At 47.5% G+C, this 18513-nt stretch overlaps 2 protein-coding genes across 5 annotated transcripts in view; one reads left to right on the top strand and one right to left on the bottom strand.

Moving 5' to 3' along the window:
• The window catches only part of LOC107120690, a 190185-nt gene that overhangs the window by 67757 nt on the left and 103915 nt on the right, over positions 1-18513 (bottom strand). The gene's annotated exons all lie outside the window — the stretch shown is intronic.
• The window catches only part of LOC107120691 (zinc finger protein 850-like), a 40020-nt gene continuing 37455 nt past the window's right edge, over positions 15949-18513 (top strand). Inside the window, exons 1-2 of one of the 4 annotated variants that reach the window (XM_015423455.1) lie at positions 15949-16801; positions 18051-18497. In XM_015423455.1, the coding sequence (XP_015278941.1) occupies positions 16024-16801; positions 18051-18497 (1225 nt within the window). In that variant the 5' untranslated portion in view covers positions 15949-16023. Of the gene's footprint in view, positions 16886-17672 lie in introns of all 4 variants that reach the window. The other 3 variants (XM_015423456.1, XM_015423457.1, XM_015423458.1) reach the window with 3 other exon arrangements.

Here is an 18513-nt window from a genome sequence, read left to right on the forward strand (position 1 = left end):
GAAATTGTATTGACAATGAATTAACATTGGTTATAATTGAAATTTTATTTCTCTTTCTTTTTATATGCATGTATAAAATTATAACCCCCCCAAAAAATTAGGGAATATTTTTAGAGTTGTAGGAAGTTTTATAAACAGAAAATAATATAAAATATTAGAGAATAAGCTGTAAAAAGGTTATTTAGATTATATATGTGAGAAGGATATCTAGGGAAGGATAATGACAGAAGATATTAGCACAAATAGAAACATTATAAAGTTAGTTAATAGGTAAAGATAAAGTTAATTCATAGAAGACTATTGTAGATTGTTGATTGTTATGATTATGTAATTTTATAGTTCTATAGAGAGAGTTAGGATTGTTAAAATTGTTAATCTAAAACACTGACTTGCAAAAATAACAATGGTCCATATGGTGAGAAAATTAACCTATATGCAAGAGGTGATCTAAGAGATATGATGCTGTTACTACTACTCTCATGTATGTGTGTTTGTTTGTATGTTTGTTTAAAATTAATAAAAATTATTTAAAAAAAGAAGAAGAAAATCTCTCATAAAGCTCATAATAAGAAAGTAGAAGATATTTTTGCTCAGGATCCACTCCTTTATGCATCCAGGGGTCATTTCCTCTCGTTCTGCTTCTATATTTCAATACTTTTACGTACAGAAATCTTGTTGAGTTGCTGCCCATCGGAGTGAGTAGTGCTTGTTCAGATGAAGAAGGTCTGGTTTCTACCCACTCACAAGTTGGCCTCCGCCAGGCTGTTATTTTCTCACCTGAAATCCTCCACCTGCAATACGGGGACAGTGATGGTGGCCTACTCTGCAGGGTTCTTAAAGAAGTGCAATATGAGCCATACAAGGCATGATGATGAACTCTCAAAAGTGCCTCATAAACTGGCAAGAGACTTGGATCTGACACGGAACCACCCGATCTGGGCTCCCCTCTGGAAAGAGACTTTAGAAAATGGCTGGCCAGGAAAACCAGAGGAGGAGCAGCCAGGGCATTCTTCTCACTAACCTTTCCCCACGTCTTCCACAGAAAACAATAACAAGAGAAATCTGTCCCCTGAGCAAGCATTCAAGGGATTCTTACCCACAGAGGCCACCATCCCATAATTCTCCAGCATGACCTCCCTGTACAGCGCTCTCTGGCACGGATCCAGCAAGGCCCACTCCTCCGCGGTGAAGTATACGGCCACTTCCTCGAAAGACACCAGTCCCTGGAAGCAGAGAACAGTTTCCTTCCTGAAGAATCATGACAGGTGGGCTGTGTGTGAGTGTGTGACCAGGATCTTCCCCCCTCACACACTCAAGAAGATGTAGACCATGAGGATGTTTCCCAGCAAATTCACCATTTCAAGGGGGAAGACCAGAGGAGATCACACCAGCGACCTTTTGCAGCCCCACAAGTCAAAGACAACAGAGGAGTCCTCTAGAGGTTGGAACTGAGGAGGGGCCACCCAAACGGCCCCCTGTGGGCCCCCCTCCCACAGGAATCTTTCTCTTACCTGAGCTGGCTGCCTGGCTGCTGACTCCACCGCAACATAGGAAGGAGGCAATCCAGACATGCTCTCTGATGTCATTTCGCTGCCTGCCAGGGGAGAAAAGGTGGGCCAGTGATTTGCATCTTCCACATAGAGGTAGGGTTAGTTCTCCTCCTGAAGTCCGAGGAGTACCGCTTCAGAATCAGAAGGGAAGCCTGCGTCCCCAACGCTTGCTGTGTACAGAAAAGACATCTTTCAAGACAGTCTGTCTCCATCTCTCAACAGGGGACATCCCAGCTGGAACTGCCAACAGGGGTCACTCTCTGATGCCCCCTCCTCTCTCCAATTGGCGCCTGCCCCTGGGCTCAGCTTTAAGACGAGGGGGTTGGAGAAGTTGGGGAGACATCTCCGTCAGCTGGAATCTCAGGTCACATTCAATGTCACAGGCTATAGATATGTAAGGGGTGTAGTTCCCACAGGGAACAGCACTTCCCTCTTTCAGATGGGGTGAAACTTTCCTTTCGCTGGAGATTGGGCTACAAAGAATGAAAATGTGGCTGTTCTGCTACATCTGGCCCATCAGTCGGCACCCATTTCTGGGTTCAGGTGATCTGGCCTGACCGATCCAGGCCACTTGGAACTTTTACATGGGACTGAGCTTGGAGATGACTCAACACCATGGTAGTGTAGCGGCTACCCTTGAAGGAGAACCAAGGAGACCGAGATTCAAATGCTAGCATGTCATGAAACTTCATTACTGGGTTGATCTTAATCCAGTCAGTGGTTCAGGATGGGGTGAAAATGAATTTAAAAAATACACCAAGAGGAAACTACCATTTCATTCCCGCCCCCCCCCCCCACCATTTCCATTCGCTACAGAGTTAATTATTGCTGGTAGGTGTTGATCCCCCCCCCCCTGCTTTCCCCAAGCATTATGGTACGTTCATGTGCCTCCCAGGGTTTCCACAACTTTCCTCTGATCTCTCCCACACCCACCTTGCTTATTAATCATTGCTTATTAAAAAAGGGGGAAATCTACTGATGAGGGAGAAAATGGTTATGGGAGGGGATCAGAGACAGGAAAAACTGTCCCACCCAAACGGCAGCCCTTCCAGGCTTTACTTGAGATGTTTTCCAAAACTTTGCTGCAGATCTGGGAAAAAGCACAGAAAAGGCAATGAAAGCTTGGGACGTGGGGGAGGGGGTGGAGGAGAAAAAGAAGAGGAGGAGGAGGAGATTGGATTTATACCCCGCCCTTCACTACCCAAAGGTGTCTCAGAGCGGCTTACAAACTCCTTTCCCTTCCCTTCCCCACCACAGACACCCTGTGAGGTAGGAGGGGCTGAGAGAACTCTTGACAGAAACTGCCCTTTTCCAAGAACAGGTGTGCCAGAGTTATGGCTTGCCCAAGGTCATCCAGCCAGGTGCAAGTGGAGGAGTGGGGAATCAAATCCAGTTCTCCCAGATTAGAGTTCTTAACCACTACACCAAACTGGAGAAAACGACCCTACTTTCCACCAGCATGGAACCAGGAAACCTAGACTTACCTGGCAGGGGAGACACCATGATCACCAGCAGCACGGGACCCAGTTCAAGTTTATATGTCTCCATATTTTCAAAATCTTTACTGCAAACCATATCTGGGAAAGAGCACAGAAAAGCCAATGAAAGCTTGGGACATGTGGGGTGGGGGGAGAGGAGGAGGAGACCCAGTTTCCCAAAAGCAATGAACCCAGATCATGTTTATCTGTGTGGAAATACCCACTGAAGCTTCCCTCCTATTATCCCGTCTCTATTACTCTAAAAACTTCACAGGGAATGGGGGGGAGGATTTCCCCCCAGTTTCCAAGCTTTGCTCCTGGACGCATTCAAGACTGGATAGCAAGGGGGGGGGGGAGAATTGGAGTTGAAAACTGTGGGTGCCTCCTCTTGCAACCCCCCCCTTCGCCTGAACAGCAAAGTCACAGCGGCTCCTGAGGAATACTCCCCCCCTCATGGCCCCCAACACTTTTCCTTCCCCCACACTATGTTCTCTTTCCCTCCTCTGAGCAATCCCCATATCCTCTCCCTGCTTCATTCTTTCCTTCCCAGCCCCTCCACAACCTACCTTTTAGCCGCCTCCCATCTTCAGACATGTCGATTATCTATTTAGTTCACACCCCACCTTTTTCCACAGTGGGGACCAAAACAGCTTAATTATTTTCTCCTCCCTTTTCATCCACACAACAACCCTGTGAGGTAGGTTAGGCTTAAAGTAAGCAACTGCTCCAAAATCACTCAGTGAGCTTCCACAGCAAGATGGGGATTAGAACCTGGGTCTCACCAGGGGTGCAGCCAGAAAATTTTGGTTGATAGGGCATGGGGAAATGGGGGGGGGGGCCCTGGCCACGCCTGCTGGTCCTCTTCCAGCAGCAGAAGAAGCTGCTCCAACTCCGCTGCAACCTCTAGTCCTCCTCCAGTCCTTTCGATTGGAGAGACTCGATTCCGGGCTGCTTTTCTGTGTAAGCCAGGGAGGGGAGGGGAGGGGAGAGGAGGGGGGGAATCTCTGACTCTCTCTCTCTTTTGCATTTTGCTATTTTATTTTATTTTGCATTTTAAAAAACCTATTTCTTTTTTAAAAATCTGTTTATTTTCTGGCCCGGAAGAAAGAAAATAAGACTGACATTTCCCTGACTGCGCCCGAGGTCATTTTGGAAAACCCCACGCGCATCTTATATTTTCAAAATCTAATTTTTAAAAAAAAATATATTAGGTTTTTGGTTTTTTGTCCGAGGGGGCAGTGCTAATCTGTGGGGGTCATTGACCCCAAATGCTCCCCCCCCCATGGCTACAGGCCTGGGTCTCACATAGACCCTACCCTGAAGCTCTAGCCACAACACCACATGGGCTTTCATAGGATGGCTGCTGTTCAAGAGTAGTAAGCAGCCAGGCCTAGTGGAGTCCTGTGAGTCAGGTGGTCTCCAGACACCCCGAGGTTGCTTCCAGGCCTAGTAATGGCAGCCTCCTGGGGGGACCTGGAAATATCCCAGAATCAGGGGTCATTTGGGGGGGGGACGCGGGGGGACGCCATCCCCCCGGGTGAGGTGCGGAAGGGCGGGGCCTGGAGCTCCCTGCTGGTGCCCGCTGGAGGTCGCCGCCGGCTGTGGGGAGGACACACTTCCGGTGATGTCAGGGGGTGTGGCATATGCTAATGAGTTATGCTAATGAGTCCCCCTAGCTCTTTTTCTACGAAATGACCCCTGCCCAGAATGACACAACTGAACTCCAGATGACAGACAGTGGTCCCCCAGGAGAACACGACAGATTTGGAGGGCGAATTCTATGGCATTTTATTCGGTTGAGGCCTCTCCTCTCCCCAGATCCTGCCCTCATCACACTCTACCCCCAAATCTCCAGGAATTTTTTCAGCCTGGAGCTGGGAACCCTCGCCAGGCCTGGCCCCAATGAGATCTCTTCCCCCCAAGGCCAAAAGTAGGCCTGGGCAGGGCCACTGCCCCCTGTAGATACAGGGGGCAGTGGCAGGGCCCTGCCTCCCTTTGCACTAGCCAAAGCTGAAGCTTCCTTTGGTTGCCTAGCAACAGCTACTGAGGGAAGCCCTGGCTTCAAGCTTCATACAGCATTTTATCATTTTCAGATTGTTTAAGCTCCCCGCTGTGTTTTATTTTTTATGATTTCACATTTCTCTATGAATCTAGGGCCCTTTTCAGAGCTCCAGTTACCAGACTGAAGTATCCAAAGATATCCCGACTTCACTATTAACTTATGTCAAACAAACACGTTACAGAGAAGGGCAAGATATAAACCCTTCTCTTGGACACCCCCACTTTTCTATCAGATGGTATTTATTTATTTATTTATACCCCATTTTTCTCCCCGCTGGGGACCGAAAGCAGCTTACATCTTCATCCTCACAACAACCCTGTGGGGTAGGGTGAGGCTGAGATTGTGTGACTGGCCCAAGGTCAGCCAGTGAGCCACATTGGCAGAGGGAGGATTCGAACCCGGGAGTCCAACACGCCCCTCCCCCTTCAGTGGGATGTACTCCGGTTCAGAAAGATGACCTGTCCCTTGAAGGGAAGCACAAGCCCTGGTCCGATCTTGTTTCGTGCTGCAGCGGGGCAGCACGGTTGGGTCAGTCTCCTGTCGAAGGGAATGCGCTGGAGTCCTCTGGCATTTTTGGGACACTGGCTTTAGTGTTTTACACCGAGGGCAGAGGGAAAGCGACCCACCCTCAAGGCGGCAGATCCCCCCCCCCACTCCTTGAGAGAGAGCCTCTCCCCCCTTCTCAGACCAGCTACGCAGACTGGGCCCTGGGGGAACCCTCTCCTCACCATCTGCCCCCCATGGACTGAACCACCAGTGGTCCTTCTGGGGCACTGACCAACAGCCCCACCCCTGTGGTGCAGAATCCGACCCCAAGGTGTGCCAGGCAGGAAGGAGTCCTTGATGGTTCAGCCGGGCTCCCTCCCTAGTCCTCCCCACTTCCCCCTGTGGACATCCAGACCAAGGAAGAGGGACACAGTCTGGAGGATTTCCCAGCCTGCCCGGCTTCCTTCTCCTGTTTTGCTGGGCCTGGGACCAAAGTGGCAACCTGCAATCTTACCTCCCCCCCGAAAAGCCCAGGGAAGGAAGGAAGAGATTGTGGATTTAAAAAGAAACCAAGGGAAGCCTGAAGGGAGAAATGGGACCACAAACCTGGAGGCTTCCCAGTCCTCCAGATCCCCCATAACTGCTGCAGTTTCTGTGGCAGCCCTGGAAGACTGAGGGCAGCCAATCAGAAGCCAGGCCTGACAAGGGCCCTGCCCAGATTTTGAGAAGCTTGGCGGGCGCCAAGACAACTATTGGTGGGGGCCAATGTTCCCTCTAAGCTCTGGAGTCTTGTGAGCAAAAATTCTCCTTTGTGAGCGACTGACATGAAAGTTATGAGCGAGGGATCTGGCTCCTGCATCAATCAGTTTGTTCTGGAGCCATCCTTCCTGAGCAAAGACAAAAATGTGTGAGCCGGAGGCTTAAAAACTGTGAGCTAGCTCACACAAACTCAGCTTAGAGGGAACACTGGTGGGGGCCATGTGGTAAAGCAGCAATTCTCATCATCAAACCTCTAATTCCCAGTATTTCCCCAGCTCTTCCTCTCTCCATGGGTAGTATTCCACACACACACCCTCCACCCCCATTCCTTTGGCGACCACCAAAGCAACAGCCGTTCCAATGTGTTAAGAATTACCATTCGGAGCTCATTTGGTATCCTTGCTGGAAAGCGTCACAGAAAAGTTTAAAGATGTCACTTCAAGCATCGGGGAAGGTCTTGATATGTGGCCTCCCAAAATCCAGTAGGTCCCCATCCTATAGAAAGATAGATCATTAACTACTTACTAGCTAAAGGATGGAGGGGGATGGCGAGAGGCCCATCTGCCTCATGGTGCCAAGAGAGGACATGTCACATGAGCAGGTGGAGAGCAAGTCTTCATTCAGAGTGAGAGAGAAGCAGGAAAGGGAAACAGGTCCCCAGATCACAATCTGCATATGAAAGAGGAGAGCGGCAGAAGAGTAGGTACAGGAAGAAAGGTCAATGTGCCTGTCTAGCTAACTAGCCTCTCCTGCCACTCAGAATCTGCCTTTGCATTTTAAAATAATTTCCGTGCCGCCGTCTTTCTCTAATGCTTGTTTGAATGTTGTTTGGAGAAGATTCTTTTAAAGCAGTGTGGAGGTGCAACGACAGCGGAGCTGCCCCGAAAGCACGATAAACATATGTGGATGTGCAAAAGTATGCTAGCACTCTCGAGGTGTGAAAACAACACCAAATGCAGACAGCTTTTTTGAAGACGGAGTCAAAAGGCTGGGACACTGGTGGGGAAGACAAATGCAGATTCCGCCTGTCAGTCTGGAGGTCTGAAACAGGGGACATCGCATCTGGGACATCCAGCAGGGTCCACAGGGAATCATTTGGGGAGTCCCTTCTCAGTTCCAGTCACAGTTCCAGGAGAGATGCCAGCTCCCAGGTGGGACCTGGCAGGGAATCTCCCCCCCCCCCCGTTATTCCAGGTCAACTTCATGTAAATTAGTTCCCCTGGAGAAGACGGATGCTTTGAAGGGTGGACACCAATGTTCCCTCTAAGCTGTGGAGTCTTGTGAGCAAAATTTCTACTTTGTGAGCTGCTGGCATTAAAGTTATGAGCAAATGATTTGGCTACTGCCTAAATTAGCTTGCTCTGGACTCATCCTCCCTGAGCTAAGACAGAAATCTGTGAGCTGGAGGCTAAAATTCTGTGAACTAGCTCACACTAACTCAGCTTAGAGGGAACACTGGTGGACAGACTGGCATTCTACCCCACTGAGCTCCCAGTCTTCCCCGGGCTCCACCTCCAAACCTCAGTTTCTCAGTTGGATTGAAGAATGTTTGAAAAAGCAAGCTGCTGAAAGCTGTGCAGCAAGGGCCAAAACCACCCGCGGCACATCCTGCGTGGATGGTCATTATGGGGTAGGGATGCCAGCCTCCAGGTGGGACCTGGGGATCTCCTGGAATTACAGCTCATCTCCAGACTACAGAGATCAGTTCCCCTGGAGAAAACAGATGCTTTGGAGGGTGGACTTGGCATCCTACCCCACTGAGGTCCCTGTCCTCCCCGAGCGCCATCCTGAAACCTCCTGGAGTTTCCCAACCTGGATCTGGCAACCTAGTCCTCCATACACACACCCGCCTCAGCCAGGGGGGACGTAGCAACTGTAAGCTGGTGAAGGAGGGGGCAAAGGATTCAGCCCATGGGAGGGGGGTAGAGGAAGGGGATTTGGCTTTCTTTGTTCTTCATTTAGGGAAATCCATTCCCATCCCTCTCTCTTCTCTCTGTCTCTTTGCAGAGTCTGCAAGCCTTGCCCAGTCAGATTCTGGTGGCCTTGGTTCAGCGTGAAAGGTGCACAAGAAGTCAGTTGGCTTAATTAGGAGCACGAGAAGTTAATGTTTCAAGGCTGGCAATTTTTGTGTGATGAGTTTCTCGTTCCTGTTCTCATAGACTGTGGTAAAGTGTGTGTGTGTGTAGGGGGAGGTATTTGTGAATTCCCTGCATTGTGCAGGGGGTTGGACTAGAAGACCCTGGAGGTCCCTTCCAACTCTATGATTCTATGAAAACAGATAAGAGAAGAATATAAACCCACTTTTGAAGAGAACTGTTTGAAGAAAACAGATAAGAGAAGAATATAAACCCACTTTTGATTCCCCATTGGAACTAAAGTTGCAATATGCCATTTGTGATCAATCAATCTAATGTGGCCTACAGTTTGTCAGGAAAGGGGGACTTCTCAGGCTGTTGGTTCGCCGGGTATTGCGGCAAATCTTTTGTCGGGAGGTGGAGCTGGGGTTGTCATCTCCGGGTTGGGAAATTCCTGGAGATTTGGGGGTGGAGCCTGGTTCTCAGATAGATATACTGCCATAGACTCCACCCTCCACAGCCCCCCCCCCCCCCCCCCCCCGGAACTGATCTCTGTTGCCTGGAGAGTCGTCAGCCTCCATCTGGAGAGGCAGAGAAAACATACAAATGCCTTGGAGGGTGGGAAAAGATGGCCTTAAAAACAAATGGGAGTGGAAATTATTTCCCTCGCTGGAAGGTTCCCTTTGCTTTCTCTCGCCTAGGTCCTTTGAGGAGGAGGAGGAGGAGAGAGCAGCGACTCACGAAAGCTTCTCCCCTGCCACAAATTTTGTTAGTTTTTAAGACGCTCCTGGACACTCACGCTCTTTTCTACTTGGGCGGCTGAGGAGTTAAAGCGAGAGAGCTTGCGGTCCTAGAGAGGCATATGGGAAGGTGTAGACACAGGCAAGCCCGTTCCTGCCCCCTCCCTTGACAGGATCCTCCTCTTTGTTTCTCGGGCTGCCGCTTGAGCATCTAGTAGGGAATCTGGTGAGCTCAAAGGGGCTTTTTTTTTGGGGGGGGGGGGGCGATGCAGTGCAAGACCCAAAGCAGAGAGGAAGGAGGAGGGAAAGCGTGGAGTGAGACAGAGCGCCCCCCCCCGTTCCCACCCTGCAGCCCCTCTGTATCAGTGCCCCATCGTATTAACTTGGTGATATAGTTATTTATTTATTTATTTCACTTTTACCCCGCCCTCCCCGCCAGGCGGGCTCAGGGCGGCTTCCAAAAACTGATAAGCAGAAGCAGTATACATTTTACAGTATTTTACAGTAATAGAATAAAATACATCATTTAAAGACATATTTTTTAATATTAGAATGATAGAATCATAGAGTCGGAAGGGGCGACACAGGCCATCTAGTCCAACCCACTGTCTCTGACAAGTGTTTGTCCAGCCGCTGCTTGACAGACGATATACTTCCTGTGTGTAACTCTGCCATTACGATAAATAAATAAACAAGCTCCTCCGGGGTTCCCCTTCCTGCGTCATGGATAACTTGTCGGCCGCCTTGTGCAAAGCCGCGAGATCCCTGGTAGGGTTGCCAGCCTCCAGGTTGGGCCTGGAGATGTCTCGGAATTACACAACTGATCTCCAAATGACAGATCAGATCTCTTGGGGGAAACGGCTGCTTTGGAGGATAGACTCTGTGGCAACAGACCCCGCTGAAGCCCCTCCCTTCCCCAAATCCCGCCTTCCCCAGGCTCCACCCCTAAAATCTCCAGGTATTTGCCAACCCAGAGTTGGCAAGCCTAAGGCTGGAGTACAGAATCTGAACCCAGCACCTTCAGAGGGTGGCTCAGGTGGTTTCAGGTTCCACAGATGTGTGTTTAGAAAGACACAGCAGCTGCAGGGGGGGAGGAATGGAGGGTGACCTGTGAGGAGGGGGTTGCTGGGGAGGTGGGAGGGTTGCTCAAGGAGAGGCTGAGAGACTGCATGAGAGAAAGAGAAATGTGTGGGTTGCAGAGAAGTGTTTCCCCATCGCTGTTCTTTCTCACCCTCCCAGGCAGCCGGGAGAAGACACCTTTGATGTTTTTCCTGCCCTGCGGGGAGTTGAAAGCCACTATGCAAACTGCTCAGGTAAGGGGGGAGATCAGTCGGTGAGGAGGTCTGCAGTGGATGGTAGGAATGGCTCCTTCTCTGTTGCAAGGCTCAAGGAGCGGGCCCTTACCTTCAGAGCTGGAGGATGTAGAGGACAGGTACAAGGAAGGCAGGAAGAATGGTCTAGGCACCTGCAGAGAAGTACAAACAGGGACCATAAAGCAGTACTTTTATTACTGCTGACTCCAAATGACCCTGTGGAGTAGGGTTACCAGCCTCCAGGTGGGGCCTGGGATTTTTCCATAATTACAACTGCAGAGATGGGGGGGACACTCTACAACATCTCATGAGAGCCCTGCTGGATCAGGCCAGTGGTCCATCTAGCCCAGCATCCTGTCTCACATAGTGGCCAACCAGTTCCTCTGGAGGGCCAACAACAGGGCATAGAGGCCAAGGCCTTCCCCTGAGGTTGCCTCCTGGATCTGGGATTCAGAGGTTTACTGCCTCTGAATGTGGAGGTTCCCCTCAGTCCCCATGGCTGGTAGCCACAGATAGACCTGCATGAATCTGATGCCCCAAAACATATAAACCAGAACCATGGCAGCATGAACATCATCAGACAGGAGTACTCAAAACATTTTATTCAAAGGTCCTGTGAAAACGAAAGAGTCTTTGCCTCTTCCCCAGAAGGAGATCAGTGCAGGTGGCAAATGAATGTCACACTATGAACCCATTTTCCAGTAAAATAAAGAAGTGCTTTCTTCTTCCTTTTCCAGGCTCTGGTGTCCTTTGAAGAGGTAGCTGTTTATTTCACCAAAGGGGAGTGGACCTTGCTGAGCCCACCTCAGAGAGCTCTGTACAAGGAAGTCATGCTGGAGAATTTTGGGAATGTGACCTCTCTGGGTGAGGAACCATTTCTCCTGGACTCTCTCCTCAGTGCTGTGAGGTGTAACTATGACTACTTCTCCGTGCACTGTGAGGAAGTTACTGTTGAGGATGGACATAGCCTGTTGGTTGGACTCTTCTACTCTGTATACAAATATGGAAAGGCTTTGAGCTTCTCCTTGCAGAGAGGAAAGCCCCTGCCTAGCAGTCCTGTGTCCGGACCTCATGAGAGGGCATCTGAAGAAATGCTAAGGGGTGCTTCGTTTAGAGAGGAAGGGGCAGGTATTTCCCTTCTGTCTGGGCCTTTGTTTGTCTGTGCTGAGAAGGGGGTCAGAGATACAAAGTGAGAGAGGAAGGATGGATGTACAGGTAAGGTCTGGGGGAAGTATAGTTGAATGGGAGAAATGAGGTCATGGACCTGACTCTCGTAGCATGTCAGTGGCAGAGGAAGGTCCAGGGAAGAAAACTAGCAGAAAATAGTGGTGCATGGAGAGACCTTCCCCAACATTTCTCTCCCCAACGCCTGCCAGCTGATTGCAAAAAGGAGGTATCAGGGCCTCTTGTGAGGCACCTCAGTGGCCGACACCATTGGCCAGAGTCCTTGTAAGGTGAGCAAGGTAACTAGTGTCATCCCCGTGGGAATCTTAATGGGGGAGGCAATGCTTGTGTACTTGATGAGCTTTCTGGGACAGTCTGTGTGATTGGGGACATTTCGGGAGGCATAAAAATGCCTAACTATTGTCATTATGGACAAAATGCTGGTCATTAATCATAGCCAGGGTAACCTGGGAAAGCCACAACAATAAGGGCCTTGATTAAAGTGTGGTGCTGTTGCCATGGGAATCAGGCCTCTCCCCCTCTGGTTTTATAGAACCCCACCCCACCCCACTATGCTAAAAAAATTAAAAAGCTCATCAGAAAATAAAGGTAGGAGCTGGGTGGCTGTGGCTCAGTTGCATACTCTCAGCTTAACCTGCCTCACTTAACCTTTCCCCCTGGCCTTCCCCTGAGATCCAGGGGAGCTCCACCGCCTGTTTTCTGTGGTGTGTGTGGTATGAGGGGGTCTTAGGATAAGAACACCTCTCGTTTCCCTTCCATTTCTTTTGTTGCTTAGGTCCCAGCTGGGGAAGCACTGGACATAAGAACATAAGAGAAGCCATGCTGGATCAGAAGAAGAAGAGAAGGAGAGTTTATTGGATATATACTCCGCCCTTCATTCGGAGTCTCAGAGTGGCTTACAACCTCCTTTCCCTTCCCCTCCCCACAACAGACACCCTGTGAGATGTCTGTTGAGGTCAGTGGCCCATCCAGTCCAACACTCTGTGTCACACCATCAGGAGCCATCAGGGGCCATCAGGAGGTCCACCAGTCGGGCCAGAATTCCAAAAGCCCCCCCCCACTGTTGCCCCCCAAGAAGACAGAGCATCACTGCCCCAGACATAGTGTTACATCTGTACGTTGTGGCTAAGAGCCACTGATGGACCTCTGCTCCGGATGTTTATCCAATCCCCTCTTGAAGCTATCTATAAGAACAGATAACTACAAAGGCCAGGTGGATGATCTTTATTTGATCTGGTTTTGTTCCACGCTGTCAGTATCTGTGCTGAATATTTATGTGCAAACAGAAGAGCCATAATTGTGTGTTTTTTTTCTCCCCCTAAAGGACCTGTGATTGCCAAACCTGACCTCATAGCCTGGATCGAAGACGAGCTCTTTTGTCATGGCTTTGATGAAGTGGGAGGATTGGCAGGTAGGTGCCTTGGTCTGTAGTGGGACTCCCCCATGTCTGGAAGCTCTGGGCGGGTGGATTTCAGGGTCTCATCTTTCTGACGCAGAATAGTCTGACCTCAGATTCTACTGAGACATCTCTTTTGTCTCACAATAGGTTTTCCCTCATAGTTGCTTTGCATCAAAAGTGCTTGAATAGAATGTAGCACAGGGCTTTTAAATATATATATCTTTGCTACCTATCTGTAGTTCTAATCCACCCAAGAGAAAGGCAGGTATATAGCTAATTTAAATAAATTATTTTTAAAAGGTACAGCTTGAGGATCTATACCAATAAAAGGAGGCATCTGTCCATCTGTCTGTGGTCAGAACCAGTGTTCCCTCTAAGCTGAGTTAGTGTGAGCCAGCTGACAGTTCTTCAGCCTACGGCTCACACGTTTTTGTCTTAGCTCCGGAAGCATGGCTGAAGAGCAAACTAATTTATGCAGCAGCCAAATCATTCACTCACAACTTTTAATGCCAGTAGCTCACAAAGTAGAATTTTTGCTCACAAGACTCCGCAGCTTAGAGGGAACTTTGGTATCAGAACCTCACCCCACCCTGCAAAAAAGCAAAAGCAAAACCTCATCTCGCTCACAACTATAAAGCCAGTAGTTCACAAAGTAGAATTGTTGCTCACAAGAAATCACAGCTTAGAGGGAACATTGGTCAGAACCTCACCCCACCCTGCAAGAAAGCAAAAACAAAACCTCGTCAGAAACTAAATGTAACTCAATCACATACACACAGAGCCTAACCTACCTCACAGGGTTGCTGTTGTGTGGATAAAAGGAGGACAGGAGAATGATTCAGTCCCCATAGGGAGGGTGGAAAGTTATCTCATCTTTCACAAAACAAGGACGGGGAGTTTAGGAACTTTGCTGAGCTGTCAGAACCCATGTGGTGTAGTGGTTAGATTGTCTGACTAGGAGCTATGAGACCAGGTTCGAACCCCGAATCCAGCGTCGGGGCTTGCTGGGTGGCCTAGGGCCAGGCACACGTTCTCACCCAGACCTATCTGACAGGGCTTTTGTGAGGATAAGAGAACCAAGTAAGCCCCACATCTGATTTTGCCACCCACCCAAAAAAGAAAAGAAAAGATGTAGGAGCTATGAGACCAGGTTCGAACCCCCAATCCAGCATCGGGACTTGCTGGGTGGCCTAGGGCCAGGCACATGTTCTCAGCCGGACCTATCTGACAGGGCTTTTGTGAGGGTAAGAGAACCAAGTAAGCCCCATGGAGGAGAAATACATCCGATTTTGCCTATAGTTTGCCAAAAAAGAAAACAAAAGAGGATCTCTGTTGCTTCACCTGGTATTGTTGCTGCTCTTTCAGGGCACTCATTTCAGGAGGCAGAACTGCTTATTCAGTATTCAGACTACCCTTAAATATTGTGAACCCAGTAAGCTGTAGGATTGGTGAGCAGGCTGAGCACAGTTTAGAATAAATCCAAATTCTTAGTCTCTTTCATATGCAAGAAAGGCACCATGACTGAGTCAAGATCTGAGAATTTCAGACATCATACGGTGCTGGGGGTGTATCTAGAGTAAGTGTGTGAAAAAGCTCAGTCATCTGTTTCTATCTGTGAGGGCCAGTTGTAGAGCTTTATGATGGCAGACAAACAGCTATTCTTGAAAGCTGCTTCAATGGTTATCAGAGCTGGTTTGTGTTTGCCGAATAACCTTCTTAAGGCTACTAACTGCTTTAAGCCAGTTAGAAAGAGAAATGTCTGCGTGGAGCAGTTGTAGGAAATTACAGTCGGATGTATAGGAGCTGCAGTGGCTCAAGTGGTTAAGACGCTGAACTGCAGGCTGTGGAAGGTCGGTAGTTCAGCAGTTCGAGACCTGGGTGCCGCATGATGGAGTGAGCTCCCATCTCTAGTTCCAGCTCCTGCCAACCTAGCCGTTCGAAAGCAAGAAATTGCAAGTAGATAAATTGGAACAACTTCGGTGGGAAAGTCACAACGTTCCGTGCGCCTTGGTGTTTAGTCATGCCGGCCACATGACCACGGAAACGTCTTTGGACAGCACTGGCTCTTCGGCTTTGAAACGGAGATGAGCACCACAACCCTACAGTCGGATTCGACTGGCTTTCGAGCAAGGGAACCTTTACCTTTACCTTTATACTGAACTATATTGAATCAGGCTAAAATAATAAGTACATTCTACGTACCATGTGTTATTAACATTAGTTTCTGCAACACCCTATTGAGGATGGCAGGATGGGCCATCCCTGTTACGATAGGGGGGAAATTTGTGGGCCAGACACCACAGGCAGAAAACCCACACTGCCTTTTTAGCTCTGCCATAGTTCTGTCATTCCCCCATGGAACTGGGAAGAGCCAATGATCAAGCAATCTGTGACCTGCATCATTGCTTGAGGACAAACTCACTGGCTTGTGGCTGAATTTTGAGGCAGCTCTTCTGATTTGCAGGAAGGCCAGAAAAGGATCTCTGTGAGAATAGCTGTCCCAGTAAAATGCTATTCCCTGTTTAGTTGGTACAAACTAGGAACTGGTCAATAAGAATCACATTCCCCCCAAAATACTTTTGAAAGTGCATTCAGACACCACAGCTTTAAATTCTTGCATTTCAGACAGCAATTACTTTATTTTAGTCTTTAATTGTGGGCTCCATTTCCCCCCAGTATCTTTATGTCAGTTTTCTCTTTTTTTCAGCAGGTGTGTGGGAGTCAGCAGAAAAAAGGAAAGGTCATCCAGAGATGGAGAAAAAAGATGCATATCCAGATTGGAAACAAAACATTAAGTATTGTGATGCACTGAGGAAGGAGGAGGGGAAACAGCAACATAAAGGGAGGGGAAATTCTGGTCTTTTACAGGGTGATGACACTCATGAGATTCCACTACTTCAAAAGTTATATGAAGGAAACAATAGGAATAAGTGCCCTGCAAGTGGGGAAATTTTTCCTGAAAAATCAGACCTTTATATGCAACGGAATACCCATAAAAGAAAGAAAATATTTAAATGCCCAGAGTGTGGAAAAATCTTTGGGCGAAAGGATAAGCTAACTTCCCATCAAAGAACTCACACAGGGGAGAAACCATATAAATGCTTGGAATGTGGGAAAGCCTTTAGTCAGACTGCACACCTTTATTCCCATCAAAGAATTCACACAGGGGAGAAAAAATATAAATGTCTGGAATGTGGGAAAAGCTTCACTCAAAGTGGAAACCTTACTTCCCATCAAAGAATTCATACAGGGGAGAAAAAATATAAATGCCTGGAGTGTGGAAAAAGCTTCAAACACAGTGGAAGCCTTACTACCCATCAAAGAATTCACACAGGAAAGAAACCATATAAATGCCTGAAGTGTGGAAAAAGCTTTGGGCGGAAGTATAGCCTAACTTACCATCAAAGAATTCACACAGGAGAGAAATCATATAAATGCCTGAAGTGTGGGAAAAGCTTTGGACGGAAGGATGAACTAGTTTCCCATCAAAGAATTCACACAGGGGAGAAACCATACAAATGCCTGGTGTGTGGAAAAAGCTTCAGTCACAGTGGAAACCTTACTTCCCATCAAAGAATTCACACAGGGGAGAAAATATATAAATGCCTGGAATGTGGAAAAGGCTTCCATCGAAGTGCAAACCTTACTTCCCATCAAAGAATTCACACAGGAGAAAAACCATATAGGTGTTTGGAGTGTGGAAAAAGCTTTGGACGGAAAGATAATCTAATTTCCCATCAAAGAACCCACACAGGCAAAAAACCATATAAGTGCCTGGAGTGTGGAAAAAGTATTGGAAAGAAAGATGCTCTGACTTTCTATCAAAGAATTCACACAGGTGAGAAACCATAATAACGGCTGGACTGTGGAAACAGTTTCAGTCACAGTAGATGAAGGCATATTTCTTATCAAAGAATTCATACCGGGAGAAAACTGTGGAAGTGCTAGGGGGCTGGAAAGGTGGCTTCAAAAATAAGAAAGCAGTGCAATAAAACAGAATATACTTACAGTACACAATGCTGTAAACTGCCTAAAACATTTCTGAGGTTAAAATTACAACACTATTCTTTTTATAAAAATGCCTTCTTAAACAATTCTGTTTTACACATTCTGTGAAATGATTAAAAAAATCTTTTTTATTTGGCTTCAAAAATAAGAAAGCTGTGCAATAAAACAGAGTAATACTTACAGTACACAATGCTGTAAAACTACCTAAAACATTTCAGAGGTTAAAATTTATATTCCCTTTATAAAAATCCCTTCTTAAACAATTCTGTTTTACACATTCTGTGAAATGATTTTTAAAAATCTTTTTTATTTCATGGGCCTTACAAGCAGGAGTAGTCATCTATCCAACTGGTATCCCTTGAGCTTGGCTAAACTGAGGTTTAATGTTAAATTGACTATTCCCCCTCCCCATTCTTCCTTTCTTCGATGTCTTAATGTTTAAAATGCTTTAATATTTTGATGTTCAGTGTCTTGGGGGCCCAGAATTGGGTGGAAAGGTGGCATGGAAATGTTTTAAATGAGTAAAATTCCTGCCTTTCTACAGCAGTTAATTTCATTCCATAATTTCGGGTTTCATTTCTTTTTGTGTGTTCATGCCACCCTTCTCTTTCTTTGAGCAGGAGGCGTGTGGGAGTCGGCAGATAATAAAATGAAAGAGCAACCAGTGATGGACAAAGAAGATGTATATCCAGATGTGAAAATGAGTGATGAATTTTGTGATGTGCTAAGGAAGGAAGGAGCAAAGCACCCTCTTCAAACAATAACTAATTCTGGTCTTTTACAGGGTGGTGATTCTCACAATATTGCACTACAAAAATCATACCAAGGAGAGAATAGGAATGAGTGCCCAGCAAGTGGGGAAACATTTCTTGAAACATCAGACATTAATATGCATTTGAACCCCCACAACAGAAAGAAAATATTTAAATGCTTGGAGTGTGGAAAAAGTTCTAGTCAGACTGGCAACCGTACTTCCCATGAAAGAATTCACACAGGGCAGAAACCACACAAATGCCTGGAATGTGGAAAAAGTTTTAGTCGGAGTTCCTACCTAATTTCCCATCAAAGAATCCACACAGGGGAGAAACCACACAAATGCCTGGAATGTGGAAAATGCTTTGGGCGGAAAGACAACCTTACTTCTCATCAAAGAGTTCACACAGGGGAGAAACCATACAAATGTCTGCAGTGTGGGAAAAGCTTCCGTCAGAGTACATACCTTATTTTTCATCAAAGAATCCACACAGGGGAGAAACCATATAAATGCATGGAGTGTGGGAAAAGCTTTGGACGGATAGATAATCTAAATTCTCATCAAAGAATTCACACAGGGGAAAAACCTTATAAATGCCTGGAGTGTGGAAAAAGCTTTGGGGAGAAAGGTGCCCTAACTTCCCATCAAAGAATTCACACAGGAGAGAAACCATATAAATGCCTTGAGTGTGGAAAGAGCTTCAG

This window comes from Gekko japonicus, unplaced genomic scaffold (genome assembly GCF_001447785.1).
Source record: "Gekko japonicus isolate JY-2015 unplaced genomic scaffold, Gekko_japonicus_V1.1 scaffold2249, whole genome shotgun sequence".
NCBI lineage: Eukaryota > Metazoa > Chordata > Lepidosauria > Squamata > Gekkonidae > Gekko > Gekko japonicus.